General features: G+C 58.7%; 1 protein-coding gene across 2 annotated transcripts in view; it reads right to left on the reverse strand.

Annotated features, from left to right (window-relative positions):
* The window catches only part of ADAP1 (ArfGAP with dual PH domains 1), a 49,994-nt gene that overhangs the window by 16,112 nt on the left and 8,397 nt on the right, over window positions 1–25,485 (reverse strand). For both annotated transcript variants that reach the window (XM_045813248.2, XM_045813249.2), the window contains exons 2-3: window positions 8,879–9,009; window positions 4,503–4,594 (exon numbers count right to left, since the gene is read on the reverse strand). In XM_045813248.2, coding sequence (XP_045669204.1) covers window positions 4,503–4,594; window positions 8,879–9,009 — 223 coding nt within the window. The remainder of the gene's footprint in view (window positions 1–4,502; window positions 4,595–8,878; window positions 9,010–25,485) is intronic.

Here is a 25,485-nt window from a genome sequence, read left to right on the forward strand (position 1 = left end):
CTGCTGGGATGGCGGCCCGCACGAGGCGGCAGAAGGGGCGTCTGCCCAGGAGCCCGCTCCCCCGGGGGTGGGATGTGGCGGCCACACAGGAGGGCTGCTCTGTCCTGACCCCCACAGCCCCTCCGGCGGCTGGGCTGCACAGGCCTCCAGCGGCTCCCGCCCCCCTGCACAGCCGACGAGGCCCCAGGTCCTCATCCTCGGCGCCCTGCACCTCGGCCGACCCTGGGGCTGGGGCTCGGCCTCCTGTCCCGGTCACCGCCCTGACCCAGGCCACCCCACGGGCTGCTCCCCCAGCCGCTCAAAGCCCTCTGTGGCCCTCCTGCCTCGGCTCTTCCGCTGCTGACAAGACCCTCGTTGGCCCCCAGCTCAGCCTGGGACCCCTCCCCAGCCCTCCCACCCTGCCTTTTTTTTTTTTTTTTAAGAGTTTATTTATTCATTTGACAGAGATAGAGACGGCCAGCGAGAGAGGGAACACAAGCAGGGGGAGTGGGAGAGGAAGAAGCAGGCTCCCAGCGGAGGAGCCCGATGTGGGACTCGATCCCGGAACGCCGGGATCACACCCTGAGCCGAAGGCAGACGCTTAACGACTGAGCCACCCAGGCGCCCCCCGCCCTGCCTTCTGACCCACCTGCAGCCCCCAGCCCCTCTTCTTCCAGTCTCACCGCTGTGGCAACACCTCCCGTCCCCAGAGGGCGGCCACGGCCTTCACGTCTGCTTCCGAGTCACATAAGCTTGGCTGGCATCATGGCTCACCCGCTCGGAAGGGGCCGTCTGGCTCTGGAGGACACGCCGGGTATGTCTGGGACCCCGGCACGGCCCCGGGGGCTCTTCCCCCCAGGCGGGCATACAGAATGCAGCAGACAGGCCACCCCCGGCCTCGTGCTGGGCCCGTGCGGCCAGACCAGGCTCTGGGGGCCCAGCTCTGCGGGTGTGCACATGGTCCCGGGGCCTCCGAAGGCCACCGGGATTTCCCGTCTCCTGGGTCCAGAGGCCCCGGTCTAGCGCAGGCACCGCAGGCGCGGCTCCTCCTGCAGAACCAGCCCCTCCTCCGGTGACCTCAGTCTCTGCCCATCTCCGCACCGACCCTCCCTGTGTGCCACGCCCCTCCCTCCTCTTCTGAGGACGCTGGCCATCCCAGCTCCGTCGCCTGAAACCCGCGTGCCCTCATTCCAGGCCCTTTGTTTCATTTGCAAACACCTTGTTTCCAGATAAGGGCCCTTCACAGGTCCTGGGGTTCCGACCTGACCTGCCTTTTGGGGGACACCATTCAGCTCCCGACAGGGTCTAGCTGTAGGACCCCGGGGAGTCTGCTCCCTCCTCCACCTGTTTCTCTGTAACACGGGAACGACGTGTCCGGCTGCTCAGACACGTGTGTGAGCCAGGACCTGGCGTGTTAACGGGACGCAGGCAGCTTACAGCCATCCCGTGGCCTCGTCCGCAGCCCGTCACCGTCACGCGGGGACCCCCGAGGTCCCAGGCCCCTGAGGCCCCCCCCCGGGGCCTGGCGCAGAGGCTCCCAGCGGCAGCAGGAGGAGAAGGAAGCCCGGGAGCAGGCGCCAGGCCCCACCCTGCTTGGCAGACCGGTCTGAACCACTCGGCCACCAGGGGCCCCGACGCGGCCAGGGTGCCGTAGCATGGGGCCCTGCCCTCCTGAGGCCATCCCGCCCAGCTTCCCCCGCCAGGGAAAACCAGCAGCAAAGGGGGTTCCCACTCTCCTCCAAGCCTCGTGAGGAGGCAGGCCCACACCCCCAGGAGACTCTGCTGTTGAAACCTAACACCCGCCCTCGGGAGCTTAGGGGAGACAGGCGTCACCGCTTCCCCACCAGTGCCGGGGCCCGCGGGGTCACTGTGGGCCCCTCAACCCGGAGCAGATGTGGAGCCTGGACGTGTGCTGGACGGGCTTCCTGGAGCTGGGAGGGCAGGGGGTGGCCAGGTGAGTGGGGTGACCACCGCCCCTGCGTCTAGCAGCTCCCCCAGCCCTGGAGTTGCCCCACTCTGACCCCCAGGGCCTGCTTCCCACATTCCCACAGCCCATCAGGGGCGCCTCCAGCGCCAGGAGGCGGCGGACCCCTTCTTTCCCCCCCCACAGGAGCGTGGCCATCTGCTAGCTCCTCGGCCTGCCCTGGCGGCCGTGTCTGCCCGCCACTCCCAGCCGCCCTCCCACCCCCTGGTTCGGGCAGCCTCTGGGTCCCACACTTCAGGACTCTCTGCCCAAGGTCCAGGCCTGGGCTTTCCCTCCTGGGGAGGTGACGGCCCTTGCGCCTCACTGTCCCCTTCCACAACGTGGGCAGCTCCCCCAGGCAGTGTCTTTCCCGTCCTCTGTACTGCGGGGAAACGGAGGATACACCCTCCCCACGGGGGTGAGCCCACAGCCCGCACGGCCGCCATCCCCACGCGCCCGTGCCCTCTCAACTCCCCAGAGCAAACCCAGACCGCCTAGCATTTTCTCTGCCTGACTGCTGAGTTACGGCTTGAACTGCGTCCACCACCCCCAAAACTACGCTAGAGGCCTGACCCCAGCACCTTGCAGATGGGCCCCCATCTGGACGGATGATGGCTGTGGATTAACACGCTACAAAGCGTCAGGCTGGAGTGGGGGTGCCCCCAGAAAGGGGGTCTGGACACACACAGGATGGTTGCGTCCAAGCCCGGGGGCCTCAGGGGACGTGCCCCGCACACCCGGACCGTCAGCCTCCAGGAGGTGAGACGGTGGGTTTCCGCTGTGTGAGCCGACCCAGCTGGGGATTCACCCCCCGTAAGCCAGCACAGAGCCCCATCCTGCCGGGAACCCTGCTCGCCGAGGGCTTGGGGGTGCCTTGGGGCTGCGGCCTCCCCCGGGGCCCCTGGGAGGGAAGTGGGGGGCTGGCTTGCAGCAGAAGCAAAATCGAGAGGAGCCCTGCTGACTTTCTTCCCACGATGGCAGGACTGAACCCGAGGGCAGCGGGGCGGCACAGGAAGGGGGCCCAGGTCTCCGCCTCTGAGTCACCGCCTGACACGAACATGACCTTGTCCCCAGGCCTTCTGGGCTCGCCTGTGGGTTCTGAGCCCCAGACGGGAGGCCGGGGAGGGGCCACACTTCCCCTGGTTCCATCCGCAGGACACCCTGGGGGGCTCCCTGGAGGCTGCGGCAGCCCCCTGCTCCAAAAGTACCTGTCGTGGGGGGGGAGAGCTGCACCCTACAGTTTACAAAGGGATTCAACCCATGCTTCCCACTATGCATGGCACTCCACAGTGAGCTCGGAGTGTCAGCCAGCACACCGCACTGGCCTCGCGGCTGCCGGCTCAGAGCTCCCCGCGAGGGGCTCAGGCCCCACCCCTGCAGGCATCTGCACCCTCCTGGACCTCGGGGACTTGGCCTGGGCAGACCTGAGCACCTACTGAGCGTGGGGATGGTGGCAGGCTCGGCTCCCACAAACCTTCACCTGGCAGAGGCTTCTGGAAGGCGAGTCCTGCCCAGCGTCCACTTGCTCCCTCCCGGGCTGCCCAGTCACCCGGACAGGCCCTGACCACACAGCCCCTGCACGGGGTAGGGGTGGTCTCTGCGAGCATGTCACAGGGACCAGGACATGGCCTGGCCAGGACACGGTCCGTGGGCCAGGCTGCCCCCGTCATCCACTCCGAAGGGAGATACGGGGCACACACACAGATCAGCACACCGCAGAGCTGCCTGCAGCCGAGGCGATAAAATCACGTCTCAGAAATAGCCACCCAGCCTCGCTGATGCATCCCGAGCCCAGATTTCCCCGAGCCCAGAAGTGGACGGGGGTGGGGCACGTCTCAGGATGTGACCCGGTACCTGCACCGGGGTGGGGCCCTGGCAGGGCGTCCTGTCCCCGGAGACCCTGCGGCTATCCGCAGCCTCTCCCCGGCCCGGGAGGTAGGTGGGCCAGGTCCTCACCCTCCTTTCCAAGAAAGGGAAGTCTGCTCCCAGGCAGGTGGCCGGAAGCAGGCCTCCCACCTGCCCCATCGGGCTTGGGAATTCCCAGCAGTGAGCCCACATCCCGGGTTCTGGCCTGCTGGGGTCTGTGCCACTCACTCCACCCCTTGGGCCCTGGGAGCACCCTGTCAGAAGAGGGCCATTCGTTTTCAGGCCATGGCTGAACCACCGTGGACACCGGCCAGCAGAGGCAGGCCAGTTGGGGGGTCTGGGTGACACCCAAGGGGCCAGTCCTGTGCTGGGGGTGCAGAGGGACGAGGCATCCTGGGAGGCGATGCCCAGGGAGGGAGGGGATTCAGGGAGGTCTAAAGTGCTGGGAGACGGGGGGCCTAGACCCGGGTGGACGCTGCCCTGAGCTCCTCTGACCACCCACGGGCACGCGAGGCCCTGGAGACCCACAGCGAGGGCCCCACTGCCCTCCCTCCAGCCACCGGCCACTGGCCACCACCCCACTGCCAGGCTCTGGGGACCAGGCCATCCTCCCCCAGCTCTCGGGTGGCAGCTACTGCCCCGCCCGGTGGGTCCTCCCGACACCAGCCCTGGACAGAAGCCCCCTGTGACTTACTGACAGTCGGAAAACGTGGGCCGGTAGTAGAACGGAGGCACTTTGGACTCGTACGTGTCCCTCGCAGCGTCGTTTCCGTGGGAGGCCATGAACTGCAGAGGGAGAATGGGGTCAGTGCTGCCAGGCCGAGGCCTAGCGCAGGGGCTGGCGACCCCACAGCTCTGGCGACCCCAGCCCCTCCTGTCCCAGAGAGAGCAGTCTGCAACGGCCGCAGGGACAGGCCCTCCAGTTCTGCCGGGGGCCCTGGAGCCGGTGGGCCAGGCCCTGCTCACGTCCCCCGGGGATGCAGAGCTGCCCCCTCTGCCCAAGCCACCCCGTCCCTGCCTCACGCAAGGCCTGCTCTCCCCTCATCTGACCCACACCCAGCAGGCAGCCCTCGAGTACTGGGCACAGTGGCGACCCGAGACGGAGACTGCCCCGGGGAAGCAAGGTCTGTGTTCCCCCGAGGCTGACGGACGGCAGCAGTCAGGAACCTGAAGCAGGTACCACACAGGCAGTGGGGGAGCCGCAGGTGCAAAGGCCCTGGGGCAGTGCCAGGTGTGCCGGGGGAGATGCCCCCGGCAGGCTGGTGCAGGGTGTGGGGAATGGGGAGGGGTCCAGTGGGGCCTGACCACACGGCGGCCTCAAGGGCAAGGAGAGCAGAGGGGATCCCTTCTGCTCCAATCCTGCCTCCTTTCTGATCCCCCCCCAACCCCGCCACCGAGAGAAAGCCTTTCTTCTAAAGGCATCGAGCTTTGAGGACCATTAGGTCGTGACCATGGCCAACCCAAGTGGGTCAACTGGAAAAAATCACCAACAATAAGACACTTCAGCAAAAGGCTGGTACCAAATTAGAATTCCAAAATCAGTTGCTTTTCTAAAACTTCAATCAAGAACTTGGCAAAATACTGAAGAGCCAGCCTCATGAGAAACGCTCAAAGTCTCCACAAAGACAGGACGTCCGCGCCTCACAGGGTTGCTCACGAAACCTCACACAGAGACGTGCGCGCGGAAGGGTGGACACACGCTGCCTCCTGATGCTGGTCTGTGTCGTTTTTGAAGTTGTTAAAAAAAATAGAATTTTTTTTTTAAAGATTTTATTTATTTATTCGACAGAGATAGAGACAGCCAGTGAGACAGGGAACACAAGCAGGGGGAGTGGGAGAGGAAGAAGCAGGCTCCCAGCGTCGGAGCCTGATGTGGGGCTCGATCCCAGGACTCTGGGATCACGCCCTGAGCCGAAGGCAGACGCTTAACCGCTGTGCCACCCAGGCGCCCCAAAAATAGAATTTTTTAAAGCTAGCAATGATGCTAAAGTTGATTTAAAAATCAACAAGCAAAAATGTTCTAGAAAATTCTGCAAAGACTCTTCCTACCAGATATTAAAACCTGTTACTGACCAGAGAGCCAAACCAATGCAACCAATAAAAGGTCCAGAAACGGCTCCGGTAAGATCTGATACTTGACACTGGATTTAATCAGATCAATGGCAGGACGCTCGCTAGCGGACCACCGGTGGGGTCAGGAAACTGGGAGACCAGCAAAGAAACCGTGCAGTGGGACACAACTTCTCCGTCAAATCAGCTCCAACTGAATTAAAGATGTGAGTTCCAAAATTAAACAGTAAAAGCAGCAGAGAAAAAACCATGGTATAAGTTTTAAAATGATTTTAGCAAAACAAGGGAGGAAATCTTTGTGACTTTGGATTCAGAAACGGTTTCTTAGATGTGATCCCAAAAGCACAAACAACAAAAGAAAGAAAAATGGAACTTCGTCAGAGGCAAAAACTTCTGTGCTTGGGTGTTATACGCAACTAATGAATCATCGAGCCTTACATCGGAAACCGGGGATGTACTGTACGGTGACTAACATAATAAAAAATCATTAAAAAAAAAAAACAACTTCTGTGCTTCAAAGGAGCCGTCGAGGGTGTGCAAACATCAGGCTACGGGACAGGAGCCGACAGCGAACGCCGTGGCGCGCGGCTGTCGTCGCGCCAAGGGGCCGGCAGGAGTGGATGTCCAGGGGCAGGACGCAGGCGGGCGGCCTCGGGGCGCGGGGCTGGGCACCGGCCCCGAGGTGGTGGGAATACCGGAACCGCAGGCAGGCGGTGGCCGCCCAACCCCGGGAATGCGATGAACGCCACTGGGCGGTCACCGTAAAATGGCGGGCGTGAGTGACTTTCACCTTGGTCCTAGAAAACACGCACCTGTTGCTCCTTCAGCACGGCCAACAGGTCATTTAAAAAGGAAGTTAAAGAGAAGCCGCGGAAGGAGAAAACTATCTGCAAACACCGTATCTGATGAGGGACCCGGGACACGCTTCTAGCTCGTGAGTAAAAGACAAGCCGCTTTTGAAACTGGCGAAGGATCTGAACGGACATCTCTCCAAAGAACACAGACACACGGCCAACAAGCACAGGAAAGGATGGTCACCAGCCAGTCACGGGGGAAACTGAGTCCAACCCAGCGCCAGAGCGCACCCTGCACCCGTGAGGGAGGCCGGAATTGGAGGCTGGCCATGGGAAGGGCTGGCGGGACCGACCCGCATCGCCAGTGGGCTCGGGGCCCTGCTGGGGGCGGCCCGGCTGGTCCCCGAGGGCTGAACTCAGACCCAGCCCCGCGACCGCATGCGGAGAAAGGCCGCTTCTGCCCACGCTGGAGCTCGCCCAGGACGGTTCCCCGCGGCAGTACTCAGGACAGCGGAACAGAGAGACGGCCCACGCGTCCACCGATGGTGGGGGGGTGTCAGCCGAGCGTGGGCCGTCCACACAGCAGGAATTACTCCGCGGGAGAGGCGCGTGTGGCCGGGACACCTGCCACCACATGGGCGAAGCCCGGACACGTGCTGCTCCACGGGGAGGGGGGTCACAGAGGCCGCGGGGGCAGTGACCGCACCCTTCCAGAAGACGCACATCCATCGGGACGGAAAGCACCCCTTCCTGCTCCCAGCGGGGGCTGGGCGGGGTCGTGGGGGAAGGGGCTGCTGAGGGGCTCGTTTGGGGAAAATACTCCAAGACCAGGCGGTGGGGACGGCTGTCCAGCCGCGCCGTGTAGTAAAGCCTCGGGCGGCCGTCTGCATGGCGTGCGAATTCTCCCTCAGTGACACCGCGATGAGTCAACCCGGCCCGGGGCAGCGCGGGCCCATCGAGATCCCCTAGAGCCCCGACAACCGCAGCGGACCGATGACTTTGACTACAACAAAGTAAACGAGTCTCCACTGCAGAACCCACCACGAGCAAAGTCAAAAGACAACCCAGAAAAACCGTCTCCTGCTACCACCTGGAAGGGTCAAGTCCCCAAATATAGAAGAACACGAGAAAGCGAAACAGCCAGCTCCGCGCCAGCGAGGGGCCAAGGGCGCGGGGAAAGCCACAGACGAGAAAGCACAGGAGCCTCTAAACCGTGTCACAGATGCTCAGTGTCTTCCAAGACACAGAAATGCCACACGACGACCCCGCGAGGACCCGTACAGGAAGAACACGGGGGCCGGTGTGCAGGGATGAGGCGAAGGCTCTCACACGGCGGGGGAGGTGTGTGTGGGGTGGAGGCACAGAAGCCTCTGGGCAGGAAATTGCAGTCACGTGGCCTTGGACCCCGTGGCCTTGGACCCTGCACTGCCACGTGCAGGGACGGGCTTCCTGGAGCTGCCCTTGGTCCTGCAGGGCCACAGTGCACCTGCCTGGCGGTCACTGTCCCTCTAGGCGCCTGGTTCAATAATCAGGGGTCCCCACAGGAGGCGCCGGGTAACCCTCAGTGCCCGATCCCTTCCACGGAAATGCCCTCAGCGGGCATATCTGTGGGCATGCGGACCAGATGAGGGTCACTCCGGCCCGTGTACGGGACGGCTAGGGGCACAGGTTTCCTTGTCGGGGGCGAAATGTCCTACAAGTGACCTTGGTGACAGTGGCCTGTGAACCCACCGAGAGCTGCTGAGTGGTGCACTGTGGACAGGCGACCTGGGGGCCAAGGGCACAGGATACATCTCACCCCGCCCGGCCCCCCTCCCCGTCCCTCACTCCCACCCACCCTCTGCTCTCACTCCCCACACATTCCCCTCACACCCCGTCCCCATCCCGATCCCATCCCCCATCCCTCCCGTCCTTCTCCCCACATTCACCCTCTACTCCCCTCCCCTCCCCCCACCTTCTGCACTCACTCCCTTCCCCTCACCCCTTCCCCATCCCCCTGCACTCCCCCCACCACCTCACCCCAATCCTCCCCCCTCTACCTCTCACCCCTCCTCCCCCCCGCAGCATTGGCCCCAGTCAGGCACCGGGGTAAAGGCACCCCCGGGGTGTCTGACCTGGGAGGCCAGGCCAAGGGCACCCAGGGAGCAGCAGGACTCAGGGTCTCCTCCCCACCCACCGCCACCTCCATCCGCTCGCAGGCCCATACCTCCACTTGAGCCTCCTCCCAGGCATCCAGACGGACAGACTTCACCTTGCTGACCTGGGGGATGTTCCGGTGGATTCCGGAGCAGCTCAGACAGATGAACACCCCCAGGGTGTAAGAAGCCCAGTCGGGATCTGGAAGGCAAAGGCCAGATGCTCAGGGAGGCTCTGCCCCAGGGAATGGGACCCCGCAGGGACTCTCTCTGGCCTCAGTCTCCCCACCCGTGCAAAGGGAGGCTGGCAAGGAGATCCCCGAAGCTCACGGGCTCGTGTCCCACGCGAGGTCCCTCCCGCCCGCCACAGGTGAGCAGCCCCACCCCCGACGTCCCAGCCGCTCCGTGCACACCCAGGTGGACAACCTGTGGCTGTGGGAGACGCGCTACACGATGACGCGCGACTGGCACCACGCGTGGCAGGCGTGACAGCCTCGGCCACGCGCTCAGACACGCCTTCACGTCTTGCTCACCCGCAGAGCGCAACGGGAACACGTGTGTGTGTGCGTGTGGACACAGCAACGTGCAGAGTGCTGACGGCCGCGTCACCCAACTCGGGGTACAGTCCAGGTGGAAGCGCCCACTTTTCTGCACATTTGCAGCTTTTCATATTGAACCATGGCCAGCGGTGGAATGTGGTGCTTGACAAACTGGGCACTGGGGGCGGCCCCAGTATCGATCCTCATGTTCCGCACACCTCACCCTCGTAACCGAGTGTGGGGGCCGGGCCGAGGGAGGGACTCCGAGCGCGTGCACGGAAGGGACGGCCGGTCTCCGAAGCACCTTCCACTTGTAAGGAGAGCTTCTCCGCACCAGGTGGTTTAAACCCAGAGGCCAGGAGGCCCATAGTCTCTCCCCAGATACCAAAGGCCAGACCACAGGCCCACAGCACGTGCTAGGAGCGTGTTTTCAGGGCACGTGGATATGGAGTGGGCAGGTGTGGGTGTGCACGTGTGTGTGAGCAAGTGGGCAGGTGTGAAGTGTGAGCGAGCGAGCGGGCAGGTGTGGGCGTGAAGTGTGAGCTAGCAAGCGGGCAGGTGTGGGTGTGCATGTGTGAATGAGCGAGCGGGCAGGTGTGGGTGTGAAGTGTGAGCGAGCGAGCAGGCAGGTGTGGGTGTGCTCATGTGTGTGAGCGAGCGGGCAGGTGTGGGCGTGAAGTGTGAGCTAGCAAGCGGGCAGGTGTCGGTGTGCATGTGTGTGTGAGCGAGCGGGCAGGTGTGGGTGTGAAGTGTGAGCTAGCAAGCGGGCAGGTGTGGGTGTGCATGTGTGTGTGAGCGAGCGGGCAGGTGTGGGTGTGAAGTGTGAGCGAGCGAGTGGGCAGGTGTGGGTGTGCTCGCGTGTGTGAGCGAGCGGGCAGGTGTGGGCGTGAAGTGTGAGCTAGCAAGCGGGCAGGTGTGGGTGTGCATGTGTGAATGAGCGAGCGGGCAGGTGTGGGTGTGAAGTGTTAGCGAGTGGGCAGGTGTGGGTGTGAAGTGTGAGCAAACGAGCAGGTGTGGGTGTGCATGTGGGAGAGAGCGAGCGGCCAGGTGTGTGTGTGAAGTGTGAGCGAGCGGGCGGGTGTGGGTGTGAAGTGTGAGCGAACGAGCAGGTGTGCGTGTGAAGTGTGAGCGAACGAGCAGGTGTGGGTGTGTATGTGGGAGAGAGTGAGCGGCCAGGTGTGGGTGTGAAGTGTGAGCAAGAGGGCAGGTGTGGGTGTGAAGTGTGAGCAAACGAGCAGGTGTGCGTGTGAAGTGTGAGCGAACGAGCAGGTGTGGGTGTGTATGTGGGAGAGAGCGAGCGGCCAGGTGTGGGTGTGAAGTGTGAGCGAGAGGGCAGGTGTGGGTGTGAAGTGTGAGCGAATGAGCAGGTGTGGGTGTGAAGTGTGAGCCAACGATCCGGTGTGGGTGTGCACGTGGGAGAGAGCGAGCGGCCAGGTGTGGGTGTGAAGTGTGAGCGAGCGAGCGGGCAGGTGGGGTGTGGAGGCAGGTGCAGCATGCATTTCTGTTTCCTGGACCAAGGACCCAGCAGCACTGGCCCTAGGGGCGCCCGGATCCAGCCCTGGACTCGCAGCTGCCGAGGGCACCGCCCATGCCTTGGGCCCAAGCCTCCCTCCCTCCTGTCTGGGGAGACAAGGGCCGGCTTGCTGTGAGATCCGAGATGGACACAGAGGGTGGGTGGGCTGAGCAGTTGAGCCAGGGGTTCTTGTCGTTATAGGCCTTGCTCACTTTCCAAACCTGGTAGCTGAGCTGACAGCATCCCTGTCCGCATCGCCGAGGCGCCCGTGGGGTGCACTCTAGGGTCTGGCAGAGGAAGTGGAGGCCAGGGAGGCAGGTCGCTTCTAAGTGGCCCCCAGAATAGAGAAGTTTCAGGAGAAAAACAGCCACGTCATCGTGGGGGCCCCCGCGCTGAGCCCCACAGGCAGACTGTCCATGGGGGCTGGGGATCCTCCCAGCCCCCGCCTCCAACCTCGCCTCGGTGCCTGTTTATGGGGTGGGGGCAGCTGCTGCAAGATGGGACTCCTGGTGAGTCTGGTGGGCTGGGGGACGGGGAAGTGACCCCACGCACAGACGCAGGCTCCTGGCACTCTGAGACCAACAGGGCCCCAGTCCCCGCCTCCTCCCTGTTCTGGGGTTGGCCGACATCAGCCTTCCCCAACTGGGGCCAGCGAGGGGTTCAGCCCAGAGGTCCCGAGGCCTTGGAGCCTTGCTTCTGGGGGCCTTACCCCATCAGAAGAGCTGTGAGCAGAGGGGCAGGGCAGACCACCGACCCACCCACCCATCCTCCCAGACACCTCCTCTGTCCACCCCTGGCTCCTTGCCGACCCCTCACGGCTCCCCACAGCCCCTTTGCCTGCTCCGCCCACAGGCCACAGGCCCGGAAGCCAGAGCATCACATCAGCTTTCTGTTTGGAACCTTCCGGGGACTTTTCACCACCTCTCCTGGCTCCTCCCCGGGCACTGCTCCAGCCCCCCACGCCTAGCCAGCCCCTTCCTCCGCACGTCTCAGCGCAAATGTCACCCTCACGGGGCCCCCTGGCCACCAGCTGGGGGCACCCTCACACGTCCCCTGTCATAATGCCCTTCTCAGCTCTTCACACCATCTGCCAGGCTGGCACTGAGTTTCTTTGGCTGTCTCCAGAGCACTGCCTGTCTCAACCCCTGGAATGTCAACGGGTCAGGCGCCTGATGTGCTATGGGCCCCCTCCCAGCAGCCTGGTCCCCAGATGTCTACACGGCCCCCACAGCCACGTCCCTGAGCTCCCTGCCACTGGCCCAGGGTAATGGCTCAGGGGACACCACGGGACAGGCCACCACCCCTGCTGTCCTAAGCATGGACCTGGGGGGGTGTCTTGGCAGCAGGGCCTAGCTGCAGCCAGAAGCCAGGCCTCTAACATACTGGGGTCCTCAGAGCAGTCAGGATGGGCATGCAGGGGACCCCAGAGGGTGGGCAGCAGGGGAGAGTGGGTGGGGAGAAGGCCACACGCCCCAGTTCCGTGCCTCCCTGAGGGCTGGGTGGGGGTCAGAGGGCCAGAGAGCCACCTCTAGCCCAAGCGCTCTCAGCAGCACAGAGACAGAAGACACCCCCCGCCCCCGCCATAGGACCCAAGTTTCCACAGGAACCTGGGGATGCCGAGGGCAGGGCGAGGGTCCACGGCTCCGCAGGAACCAGCCTTCCACCTCCATCCTCTACTCTTGGAAGACACTCTCCCTGCATTGCTGCCAAGGGGGCACACCGAAGCCCCTGGCACTCCCACCTGCCAGGCCCCCACCCCATGCACCCCTGTCCCGCAGCCACAGCCCACCCTTGGCAGCCCACCTGAATGCCTGGGCACACCCACCCTCCTTGGACCCCAGGAGATGCTCCCTCTTCGTGAAAATGCTGCCCCACCAGGAAATGAGCAACTCCTCTGTTCTGAGAGAACAGGAGCAGGGTAGACCCACGTGGGCCAGCTGGGCGGGGGCCCTGGGCCGCTCCCACCCTTCCCCTGGCGCTGCTGCTCTGGGGGAAGGGGCCCTCCCAGCAGTGAGGAGCCAGCAGGAGCAGACAGAGCTGCGGGCAGCAGAAACCTGGCAGAAAATCCTATCAGGACAGGGCAGCAGGCGTCCTCCCGAAGCCAGACTGGGGAGCTGTGGCTCCCTCACCCATTCACACTCATAGGAGAAACGCCTGGGGCCTCCCCCACCAGCGGCTCACCAGGGAGGACCCGGCTGCCCCATCACACATGCCCCAGAGCTGAGCAGACCCCCAGCTGAGCCAGCTGGGCTGGGTCCCACTCCCTCCCCACCCTTCCTAGCTGTGTGTCCCAAGGCAAATTACTTCACTGCTCTGTGTCTCAGTTTCTCCTTTGCAAAACGGACAGAACTCCACCACAGACACAGAGACCATTCGCACGCAGACAGCCCGGTACGCCAAGTGCTCAGTTAATGCCGGCCATCGCAGAGCGGCCCGGCCTGTCCAGGGGGACTGCTAACGGCTTCCCCGTTCACCCTCAGACATGTCCCGGTTCAGACGCTCATTTCCTCAGCCCCCCTGACCACCGGGGCTCACCAGCATCTGTTTCTCCTCCTCCCTGGGTCACAGTGTGTGACACTTCCCAGCCTCCTGGAAGCCAGTGTGGCCAGGATTCCGGCCTGTGGAATGTGATCAGAGGGACCTGTGTCCCTCCAGGCCTGGCTGACAGCCATCACCCACCCATGGTCCTCCGTGTCCCCATCCTTGGCTGACAAGGGGGAAGGGCAGAGCCCCTGAGTCACTGTCTGGAGCAGAGAGGCCCCAGAGAGCTGGGACTAGGCCTCTCTGCAAAGCACTGTGGTCTTTTTTTTTTTTTTTAAAGATTTTATTTATTTATTTGACAGAGATAGACAGCCAGCAGGAGAGGGAACACAAGCAGGGGGAGTGGGAGAGGGAGAAGCAGGCTCCCAGCAGAGGAGCCTGATGTGGGACTCGATCCTGGAACGCCGGGATCACGCCCTGAGCCGAAGGCAGACGCTTAACCCCTGCGCCACCCAGGCGCCCCCAGCACTGTGTTCTAAGCAAGTAACAAGTCCCGTCTCTGAGATGCGGGGCTATTTGTTACAGCCGCACCCCTGCCTGACGGTCTGTCTCCCCACTCACTGTGGGCCTCTTGCGGACCTAAGTCCCAGCCCCAGGACCCAGCACAGAACCTAGCCAAAACCAGGGGCTCAAGCGTTCCTGATGAATGAATGACCAAACAGCCCTTGCCTGCGGAGTCCCCACTTCCCAAGAGAGAGCCCAGGCCTTCTCCCCCTCCACCGACACACATTTGCTGAGGGAAGCCCGGGGCGGGCAGGGAGCACGGTCATGCAGAGCACAGCGGCTTCGCGGAGCAGAACAGAGCGGCCGGGGTGGCAGGCAGTTTATAGTTAAGCGCTGTCCTGGGGACCAAACTGACATCCAGAAAGGGGAGAGTTCCAATTCTCCCACTGGGCTCTGTGTCCCCAGAAACCTGCAGCAAAGCCGCAACAGTTGAGCATAGAGAGCCCAGCAGGAACGAAGTCCTGGGCAAGCAGCAGCCCTTCTAGGCCTCACCCTCCTCCTCTGTGACATGGGACAATAATGGCGACTTGCAATTTGAGCCCAACTGGGAAAGTCACTGGGGTGCAGGAGAGACCCCACTTTTCACCACTTGCTAACATCTTCTCTGAGTGTGGACCTCCAGCCCAGGCCTCTCTCCTCACGGCCTTCATCAACTTGTGTGGAAGTTCTGAGACTGGCTGAACAAAGACCACCAAACGCTCCTGCTCAGCCAGGCTCCACCCTCACACACGGGCTCTGGGACAAGGCTGTCTACGTCCTGGCCTAGAAGACCTGTAGACAGAACACTTCTGCAGGGATTGGCAAGCTGTGGCCCTCAGGCCTGTTTTTGTAAATAAAGTTTTATTGGCACACAGCCACGCCCATCATTTACATTTTTGTCTGTGGCTGCTTCTACAATTAAAAGGCAGAGCCGAGTGGTTGTGGCAGAGAAGGTGTGGCCAGCAGGGCCTGAAATATTAACTATCTGGTCCTTTAAGAAAACATTGGCCAAGCCCTGTGTTAGAGGAGAAAAGGGTGAGACAGATGTGAGCCCGAGGAAGGCATGTGATTGGAAGGCGTAGCGTTCAGCCACCGCGAAGAACCATCTCTCTGACAACCAGGCTGCCAGGATTCAGGAGAGGTTTAAACACTGCCTGGCATCCTGCCGCCTCCCAGCACCCACCGGTACGCAATTTCGGGCTGTCTGACCCCCTGCAGTGCATCCGGCATGGGTGTACACACATGGGTGTACGCATGCACCCCTCCAGCATAACCCGAGCAGCTGCTTCCACGGAGGGCTCAAGGACGTCTGAAATTAAGAAATGGAGACACTAGGCAACACAAAGGTATCACTTGTACCTTTTTAAAAAAGCGTTGGTGATGGAACCCCATTACGCGTCCACGAGAATGGCTGAAGTGTGAAGGACCAATATTACCAAGTGACGGGGATGAGAGCAGCTGGTGCTCTCGGACGCTGGCAGGAGAGTGCGTTGGCTCCACTCCCTTTGGAAAACAGCGTGGCAGGTGCTCACACATCTAAACATCTCTCTCCCGTAAACCAGCAGTTCTACTCTAGGTATTCACCAAAGTGAGAGGAAAACATGCCCACAAAGAGATCTGCACACCCCACAATATACGAAGGAGATAAACACCGTGACCAACGGCGATTTATATCAGGAATGTGAAGTCAGCTTCGCATTTGAAAACCAATCAATGTAATTCGCCGTATTCACAGATTCAAAAAGAAAAACCGTATGGCCGTGTCAATAGAGTCAGAAAACCACATGATAAAATGTACCATCTTGGTAAAAATTCTCAGAAAACTAGGAACAGAGGGGGACTTTCCCAACTTGATACACAGCATCTATGAAATCGCTGACATCATGCCTGATGGAGAAAGGCTGAATGCTTTCCCCTAAAATCAGGACCAAGACAGGGATGTCTGTTCCCATCACTCTACTCAAAAGCGAATACTCAAAAGCAGTGAAAGAAATAGAAAGCTTCCAGATCCGAAAGGAAGAAATAAAACCTCTTTCATTCATACACAACATGGTTATCAACATAGGAAATCTGATGGATTTCACAAAAACCCTACTAGAACTAGTAAGGCTGCAGGATATAAGATAAATATACGAAAATCAATTATATTCGTATACATCAGCAATAAGCAGCGGAAACAGAACCTTTAAAAACACTGCTTACAGGATTGTTGCCCAACAACGTGGATGTTTTAAATGCTGCTGAACCACACTTAGAGTAAAATAGTAAACTTTATGTCACGTATGTTTTGCTACAATGAAAAGTTAAAAACACCATTTATAATTCATAAAAAAATGAAACACGTAGGGGTAAATACGACAAACAGCGCACCGAACACTACAAAACCTTGCCGAGATACATCACAGACCCCCAAATATGGAGTGAAAGATACCATCTTCCTGGGTTGGAAGACTTGATATCACGAAGATGTGAACTCTCTCCAAATTCATCTATAGATTCGATGTAAACCCAATCGGAATTCCAGCAGGATTTTTAAAATAGAAATGAACTGATTCTAAAATTCGTATGCAAACGCAGAGGACCTAGAGTAGCCAAAACAACTTTGAAAAGGGACAGAAACAGAGGACTAACACTACGTGGTTTTAGAATTTATCGTAAACTTATGGTTATCAAGACCGTGTGGTATTGGCATAGAAACAAAGAGCTCAATGGCGCAGAATAGAGAGCCCAGAAATAGACCCACAAGTGTTACTGACGCGAGTGGAAAGGCAAGTCAGCGGAGAAAGAATCGTCTTCCAGCTCATGGTGCTGGAACAGTTGGGTGTCATCTGCAAAAGTCCTAAACGCCAGTCCATACCTCCCGCCACATACAAGAAGTCATTCAAACGCATCATCGCGCTAAATGTAAAACCCAAGGCTATAAGCCTTCCAAAAGAAATCTTTGTGACTTTGGGTTAGGCAAAGCTTTTTTGGCCACAGAAAACTAAAAAAATTAAATAAACAAATAAATGAGTTAGCTTCATCAGAATTTTTAAAAGACAAAGTTCTGCTCTTTGAAGGACGCTGGCTGAGACACGTGACTTTGCAAACCATGTCTCTGATAAAGGACGCGTGCGTGTCCAAAGAGCACAAAGGACCGTTCAGACTGAATAGTAAGAACGCAAACATCTCAACGACAAGAAGAGGCAGAGGGAAATCTGTCTACCGGGGAAGGTATGGGGGCGCACGGGGGAGGCCCCACGAGCCCTGCGAGAGCCCGCGCTCTCCTCCCAGCTCTCTGGCACGCGTGGAAGGGGCGCATTTCACTGCATGTGAGTCACACCTCCATAAAGGTGAATCTGAGAAAGCAGTAGGTGTTTCTAGGGCCCCAACCCTCCCCCAGAGATTGGAGAAGCAGAAACATCAGGGCCTCTCACCCGGGGGCAGCCTGCTCTGCGGGGTCGCAGGAACCCGCTTCCCCTACGAGGTACGCCCTCCCCCTCCCAGACCAGCAGCCATGCTCTCCCAGAGGCTACATCCCCTGGCCCCTGGGGGCCGTGTGTTGGCCAATCTGGGGGCCTGGCCTTGGAGACGAAGCAGAAATGTCCCGGGCACCCTCCAGAGCCTCCCTGGCCATCCCACCCACTGGGGCAAGCCCACAGCCACCTCATCCCAGTCCCTGGGGGCTAATGACTGAGCATGTAGTCTCACCTGGTCCCACAGCTCTATCTGAGGCTGACCCTGCCGGTGGTCGAGGTCCACAGAATGAGGCAAATAAGGCTCAGAGGGGGTCAGACACTTGCCTGAGGTCACACAGTGGCAGACTGGACCAGACCAGCACTGGTCTCCTGGCGCGCCCCCCACCCCCCACTCTGAACTACTTCCCTTCCAGGTTTGACACAGGCAGGTGCCAGGCAGGAGAGGGAGAAGAGGGGGCCTGGGGGTGGAGGCGGTCCCCCAACTGGACAGACGCTGGCCGGAGGTCCCCAAGGGAGAAGGGTCAGGGCTGATGCTTTTGCGGTCTGGGTGGCCAGGCTGGCCCCGGGGTTCTTCTCAGGCTGCTGGAGCTCAGCCGGGTCTGCCCACCCGCGCACATGCCCACACCCCCACATGGCAGCTCGGAGAGAGGCTCCAGGAGTGAGGGGTCTGCCTGTCTACAGAAGCCTCACGCTAAGCTCAGAGCCCCTCCAGGGCGGGAGGGCAGCAGGCTGGGGTGCCCCAGTACCAGGACCCCCTTACCCTAGGCAGGAAGGCCCCACACCCCAGTCTAGGCTCTGCTCTCCATACCCCTTGCCACGGCGCACGCAGCTGAGACAGACAGCCGTCCCATCCACAGGAGCCTGCCCATCCTGTCTCTGGGCACCAGAGACTCGGGGGATCCTCACCCAGTAGCCTGGAGTGAGCCTCCAGAGCCTGTGTCCCCCAGCAGAGACCGCGCCCCAGGGCGTGTGCTGGTCAGGGTGGGGGGGGTAGTAGATGGAGGCGCTGCAGAGGGGAGGGCGGCAGAGAGGGGCCGGGCCGAGTCTGCATCTGCACCCCTGCCCCAGCCCTACGACCACAGCGACCACACCCGAGCCCGGCCCACCTCCAGGCCACAGCCTAGCCCTCCATGCGGTGCAGTGACATCACCTGCCAACCAGGACAGACTGCCCCAGGCCGCCAGCCCTCTCCTGGCTCCTCCCAGACACCCCCCCCCCCCCGCCTCCCAGGGCTGTCACTGCCCTTTGTCTGTGTCTCCCAGGGAGCCCGGAGGTGACTCAGCCCCTCACTGTTCCCTGGAGCAGAAGTGAGGCATCTGGGCAGGTGAGACATGTCCTGGCACTGGGCTGGGCCGAGCCGGTAGTGTCACCGCCACCAAAGCCCAGCAGGGGAGAGGGCACGTGCACAGAAGCGTGGGTCTGGCAGGGCCCTAGGGCTGGCTCCGAGAACTCTGCCTGTCCCACACTGCGGCCCGGGATGAAGGAGGGCACAGGTGTGTGTGTGGGGGGGGCTACCCTTTCTGGTTTCTGCTGTCAAAACCTCCCAACATGCTACGCTCTGTTTGTTTGCTTGACCCTCAGTCTCCGGTCTTCCCGCTGCAGGGGCGCAGGCAGGCTGGCTTCCGCACGCCGCCTGGATTCACCGAGGAGGGGACCATCTACAGAGCAGGCCCTGAAGGAGGGAGGCTCACATCTTCCCCTCTTCCCCCACCCCAGTGCGGGACCCAGCTTTCCCTGGGGACTCTCCCCTCCCACCTGGCCCAGGGGCCTGCTTCCGGCACATTCCCTTCCCTCCGCCGGACCAGCCCCTTCAGCGCACGTGCTGCCGGATTTCAGAGTCCCTCCCCTGACCCCGCGGCACCTTCCAGCCACTGCCCTGTATGCCCCTCCAACCCGCCCTTTACCAACCCCTGGCCTGCAGGTACCGCACGGGGACCCCCTGGGCTGGGCAGCATGCACGACGGTCCTCCCGCCCCCCCGCCAGGCTCTGGAGCCCTCCCTGTCGTCTCGTCTCCTGGTTGTAAAAACCATACTTGGGAGCTGAGGGCATGTGGTAGTCACACGACACTGGGGATGTTCTAAATGCCACTGGGCTGCTGGCTTTGATGGTCAGTTTTATGTTACGTGAATTTCACCTCAGGGAAGAAAAAAGCAGAAAATCTGTATATCTTCGGCTATTGGCTACCTGGTGTCTACCTCCGGCCTCTTTCTCCAGAACTCTCCTCAAGCTCGAGTCTCCACTCGCGGTCCGTGGTGACTTCTCAATCGTAACCCCTCACACCAGCTCCTGGTCTCCACCCTTCTTCCTTTGTCCTTGGGTCTAAACCAGAGTGTCCTCGTTTCTCCCTGTCCTGCGCCCCACACGCTATGTTCCGGCACATTCTGTTCCCCAAATTTCAAACTATATCCAGGATTTGACCACTTCCCACCGCACCACTGCCAGCACCCTAGACGACTCAAAGCCTCCCAGCGTCCACCTCACCTCTGCCGGCCGGGGCCCTCCCCCACAGCAGGCAACGAGGCCCTGCATGCTCCATGCCACCGGTGAGCCCGTCCCCCACTCTCCACCCGGAACACACTTGCCTACTTGCTTCTCCTTTGAACACACGAAGCTCATGGCCCACAGTGGCAGGGGCCACTGTATCTGCTATGGCCACCCCTCTTCTGGGGGAGCTGTCTCCCCTCCTCCATGGATAATTCTGGATAACCCCAGCACCAGAAACCCCAGGGTCTTCTTACCCACCTCTCCCCACATCCCCTCCCGGTGACATCCTCCTGCTCAGGGAGCCCCAGACTTCACCGCATCCCAGGACCACACCCTAACCTTGGTCACTGCCAGTAACCCCACACTTGCCATCTCAGTACCTGTACTCACTCACGGCCTGCCCTGACACCAGGGACCACCAGTCCACCCCCTGCCCCTTTCCACATCGCCCTGTGTCTTCCCTGCCCACCCTCATCACACCATGTAGAGCCCATCCCTCCACCAAAGCCCGTGCCCAAGGAGCTGAATGTTCTAGAGAAAGACACAGGACCCTGTAGAAGGTGCCTGGGTTCATCTGGGACCCGGGGAAGGTGTGGATGGTAAACGTGGTGACTTGTGATCAATCTTGGCTCTCAGCACAGGAGCAGCTGCGCTCTGGACCCCCGGCCCCGGGCACGTGGCTGTGCAGTGTTCCTGGAGCAACCACACCCGGGCAAGAGCCAGGATGGGCAGCAAGGACCCTGTCCTCCAGGTATCAGGTCTGTGCTCTGTTCACGGATTGCTGCCTCTGACCGGGTGGGCGGGGGGCAGCTACTCCCCTCCAGCTCAAGTGACTTCCCAGGACTTAAAGGTGTAGGGCCCCCCACCTTCAGAAGCCAGGCATTAAAGACTGGGACATTCAAAACAACTGCACATACAGGAAAAATTCACAAATGACCAGAGAAGAGCTTAGAAAAGACCCGAGACAGGGCATCTGGGCAGCTCAGTCGGCTGAGTCTCCATTTCTTGATTTTGGCTCAGGTCATGATCCCGGGATCATGGGATCAAACCCATGTTGGGCTCCGCGCTCAGCAGAGAGTCTGCTTGAGATTCTCGCTCTCCCTTTGCCCCCTCCTGCTCATGTGCTCTCACTCTAAAATAAATAAATAAAATCTTAAAAAAAAAAAAAAAAGACCCAAGAAGACATTAAGTTCATACCTCAGGGTGATCCTTGGCAGATAATCTATAACAATCAAAACAAAACAAAAGCAATAAACGAAACAATGACTAAGCCAGCAAGCCCTGGGAAGAGGGGAGCACCTGATTTCAAAGTTCCCACATTATTAGTTTCAAACGTCCAACAAAAACAATCACAAGGCATACAGAGAAACAGAAAAGCATGGCCCGTTCAAAGGAGCAGAAGAACAGAATCTGTCCCCGACAAGGATTTAGTGGCAGACGTATTACACAGATGTTAAAAAAAGTTTTGAATGTGCTTGAAGAACAAATGCCATATGTGAAGAAAGTCAAGAAAACAATGTACAGACAGAAGAGAGATAGGAATAAAGACAGAAAATCTACAAAGAAACCAGAAAGAAACTTCTGGATGTGAAAGCACAGTAACTGAAATACAAAATTCAGCAGAGGGATTCAAAGGCAGATCTGAGCAGCCAGGAGAAAGAATCAGTGACCTTGAAGACAGGACAATGGAAGTTATGGAGGCCAAGAAACAGGCAGAAAAGAAGATGGAACAAAAGTGAACAGAACGAAAAGGGCCACGTGATGTGCGTGGGAGACACTGTGCGCGGGAAGATCTGTAGAAATCACGGTGTGAAGAGACGTGAGCACAAACATCCACGAGGCTCTGCGAACTCCAAGAGGCCACACCTTGAGACACGCGACAGGACAGCGTCCAGAACCCGGACCCAAGGATCGCAAGGGCAGCGGGAAGAAAACCACTCGTCACCAGAAAGCCTCAAAGAGATGAAAAGCAGATTTCTCATCAGAAACTTCAGAGGCTAGAAGACAGTTGGCTCAAATGTGCAAAGTGCTCAGAGGAAAAAAACTGTCAACTAGGAATCCTAGTTCTGGCAAAACTGTCCCTCAAAAGTGAGGGAGAACTAGAGATGTTCCCAGGTAAACCAAAGTCGAGGGAGTTTGTGACCACAGCTGCAGCACCGCAGAGCCGTACAGACGAAACGTAGACACATGGCGACTACAGAAGCCAGTGTTGTTATCGCAACGGTTGGCTGGCATTCCATGGTGTTAAAACAGTGGTTTTCTACATGATTTAAGAGACTAACTCATTTGATTAAAAAAATTATCAATGTAAAACTTAGTACTACCATAACTTTGGTATTTAATTCCAGACCTTGTTTTCTACATAAGTTACGAGACTAAATGCATTTAAGATAATTATTCATGGGGGCACCTGGCTGCCTCAGTCTGAGAAGATGCCACACTTGATTTCAGTTGGGTGGAGACATTACTTTAAAAAATGAATGAATGAATGAATGAATGAATGAATGAATATTTATGTCTTTAGGCACACAATGTGTAAAAGGAGACACTGTGCCATCACAACCGAGAAGGTGTCGCACAGACAGCTGTGAAGGAGCAGGGTTTCTGTGTGTGACTGAAGCTAAACTACTATACATTCAATTTAGAAGGTTATACATTTAGGATGTTAAATGGGATCCCCACGGGAACCAGGAAGAAAAGAGCTACAGAATATACACAAAAGGAAATTAGGAGGGAATTTAAACACTTCACATAAACTCAACACCGAGGACGACAGGAATGCAGGAAACGAGGGACAAAACGTTATAGGCCACACACCACACAAAGGGCACAAGACAGGAGGAAGTCCCTCCTTACCGGCGTTCACATTCCGGGTAAATGCATGAACCTCTCCAGTCAACGGACAGAGGATGGCGGGATGGACAGAAACGCATGGTGCAGCCGCTGGCTGTCCACGAGCGACGCGGCTGACATCTGAAGACACAGCGGGCTGGAAGTCAAAGGATGGGAAAGGAGACTGCGCGCAGACAGCACCAGGAGAGCTGGAGTGGTTTCACGAACATCAGACAAACAGACGAAGTCAGGAAAAGGCCACAAGGGACGAAGGAGGACAGTCCGTGTAACAGCTCAAAACAGCAAGAAGATCTAACAATTACGTTTACGCGTCTAATGACAGACCAACAAAACACAGGAAGCCAGACCCGACAGAGCGGAAGGGAGACGCGGCCAGCCTCGAATGACAGCTGGAGACCGCGGTGCTGCGCTCACGGGGATGGACGGAAACATCACAGGAGTAAGGGAACGGGGGACTTCACGCAACAGCCACCCAGATCCAACCAGACGCTCCACCGGACCGGGACGGCGCACGCCTTCCTCCCTGGTGCCCGCGGGGCGGCGTACCGTTGTACCCGGTCGACCGCACGTGAGGCCGCACGTGAGACCGGACAGATTTTAGAAGGTAGGTTTCATACAAAGTATCTTCTCTGGCCCCAACAGGGTGGAGTTAGAAGTCAACACAGAGACAACGGGAACGTGCACAACATCGTGGACATGTAACACACCTTTACGCGACCAGAGGATCAAGGCAGAAATCACAAGGGAGACTAGAGACGAGATGAAATTAGATGAAGGAAACCGGAACGCGACACCAGAACACGGGCTGCAGCGACGGTGGTGCCAGCGGGGAGATCTGCAGCTGTAAATGCTGACGTTACAGGACTAGGAGGACGTCAAACCAACGGCCAGCTCACACCTGAAGGAACCAGACAAAGAACAGACGGAACCCAGAGCTGGCACAAGGGAGGAGACCATCAAGACTGGAGCAGGGGTCACTGCAATAAAAGAAAACCAAGAGAAAATACATGAGAGCAAAAGCCGGTTCCTCGAGAAGATCGATGCATCGGCGAGCCTTGAGCTGGATGGACTAAGAAACAGACCCGAGTCCCTAAAATCAGCCCCGAAGTGTGGGACGCCGCTTCCAGAAATAAAACGGTCCACGAGAGCGTGCTGTGAACAACGGTACGCCAACAACGGGGTCACCTAGAGGAAGTGGACAAATTCCTGGAAACGGGAAACCCACCAAGACCAGATCACCAAGAAGCGGACCATCTGAATGGGCCTGTGAACGAGTAGGAGACTGAATCGGTCACAGAAATTCCCAGCAAAGAACAGCCCTGGCCCTGACGGCTTTACTGGTGAATTCTGCTCAACACTCAATAACCAACACCCGTCCTTCTCAAGCTTTTCCAGAACAATTGCGGGGGAGGGAGCGCTTCCTGACTCATCCGATACAGCCAGAACCCCAGAGATACTCCGAGAAAATCACAGACCAGTGTCCCTTGTGAACACGGAGGCCAACACCCTCCACAGGCCACTGGAAGACAGGCCGCGGCAGCACAAGAAGATAGCGGCTTTCTCCGTGGGCCGCACGGGGGACTCCCCGTGAAAACCCGCCAGTGTGACGCACCACGTCCGCAGAACGAGGGGACGCCCACACGATCGTCGGTCTCAACTGATGCAGGAACAGCACCTGACTCATCCGACACGCTCATAAAGGCACTCGACAAACCAGGAACGGGAGGAACCGTCTCCACACGGTAACCTCGAAACCCCCACGGCAAACGTGATCCTCGACGGGGACGGCCTGAGCGCTTCCTCAAGGAGCAGGGACAAGGGAGGGCGCCTGCCCTCACCACCTCCGCTCCACACAGTCCTGGAAACTCCGGCCGGAGCAGCCGGGCACGAGAACGAAGGAAGAGGCATCTACAGGGGAAAGGATCTGTTTGCCTACGACGTGGTCTTATGTGCAGAGGACTCTAAAGACTCCACAAAAGAGTGGTCAGAGTAAGTGGGTCCAGCACGTAAGGGATACAAAGTCAGCACGTGAAAATCAGCTGCGTTTTTATTTACTTGTTTTTAAAGTAGTTTCTACACCCAACATGGGCCTCAAACTCAGCACCCTGAGATCCAGAGTCGGGTGCTCAGCTGACTGAGCCAGCCAGGGGCTGTAGTCAGTTGCATTTTTATACAGAATGAGCAATCTGAAAGTAAATTGCGAGAACAAATCAATTTACAATAGCATCGAAACCAATAAAATACTTAAGAAATAACCAAGTTGATTAAAAAAAAAAACTTGTATGATGAAAACTCTAAAATGTTGTAGAAAGAAATTAAAGACATAAATACATGGAAACATATCGCATGTCATGAACTGGAAGACTTGATGCTGTCAGAATGTCGATATTCCCCACAGCAAACCTACAGACTCAATGCAACCCTACAAAATCCCAATGACCATTAGAGCTGGAGGGCTTCCACCCCATGATCCGAAATCTAACGCAAAGCTGCAGTCCTGAAAACAGTGTGGTACCGGCATCAACCACACAGACAGCGGGACAGAATAAACCAGAAGTTAACCTTCGCCCAGGTGCTCAGACGCTCTCTGACGCGAGCGCTAAGACCCCTCAATGGGGAAAAGACAGGTTTCTCAGCAAGCGGCGCTGGGAAGACGCCCACGTGCGCAGAGTGACGCTGGGCCCTCACCCAAGAGCACATACAAAAATTAACTCAAAATGGATCCAGGACCTAAACCTAAGACCACAGGCCCCATGTTGGGCCACAAAACAGGTCTGAATAAATTTAAGAAGATGAAAATCACATG

The sequence above is a fragment of the Ursus americanus genome, chromosome 2, assembly GCF_024610735.1.
Source record: "Ursus americanus isolate L20-20 chromosome 2, mUrsAme1.1.p, whole genome shotgun sequence".
Classification (NCBI taxonomy): Eukaryota; Metazoa; Chordata; class Mammalia; order Carnivora; family Ursidae; genus Ursus; species Ursus americanus.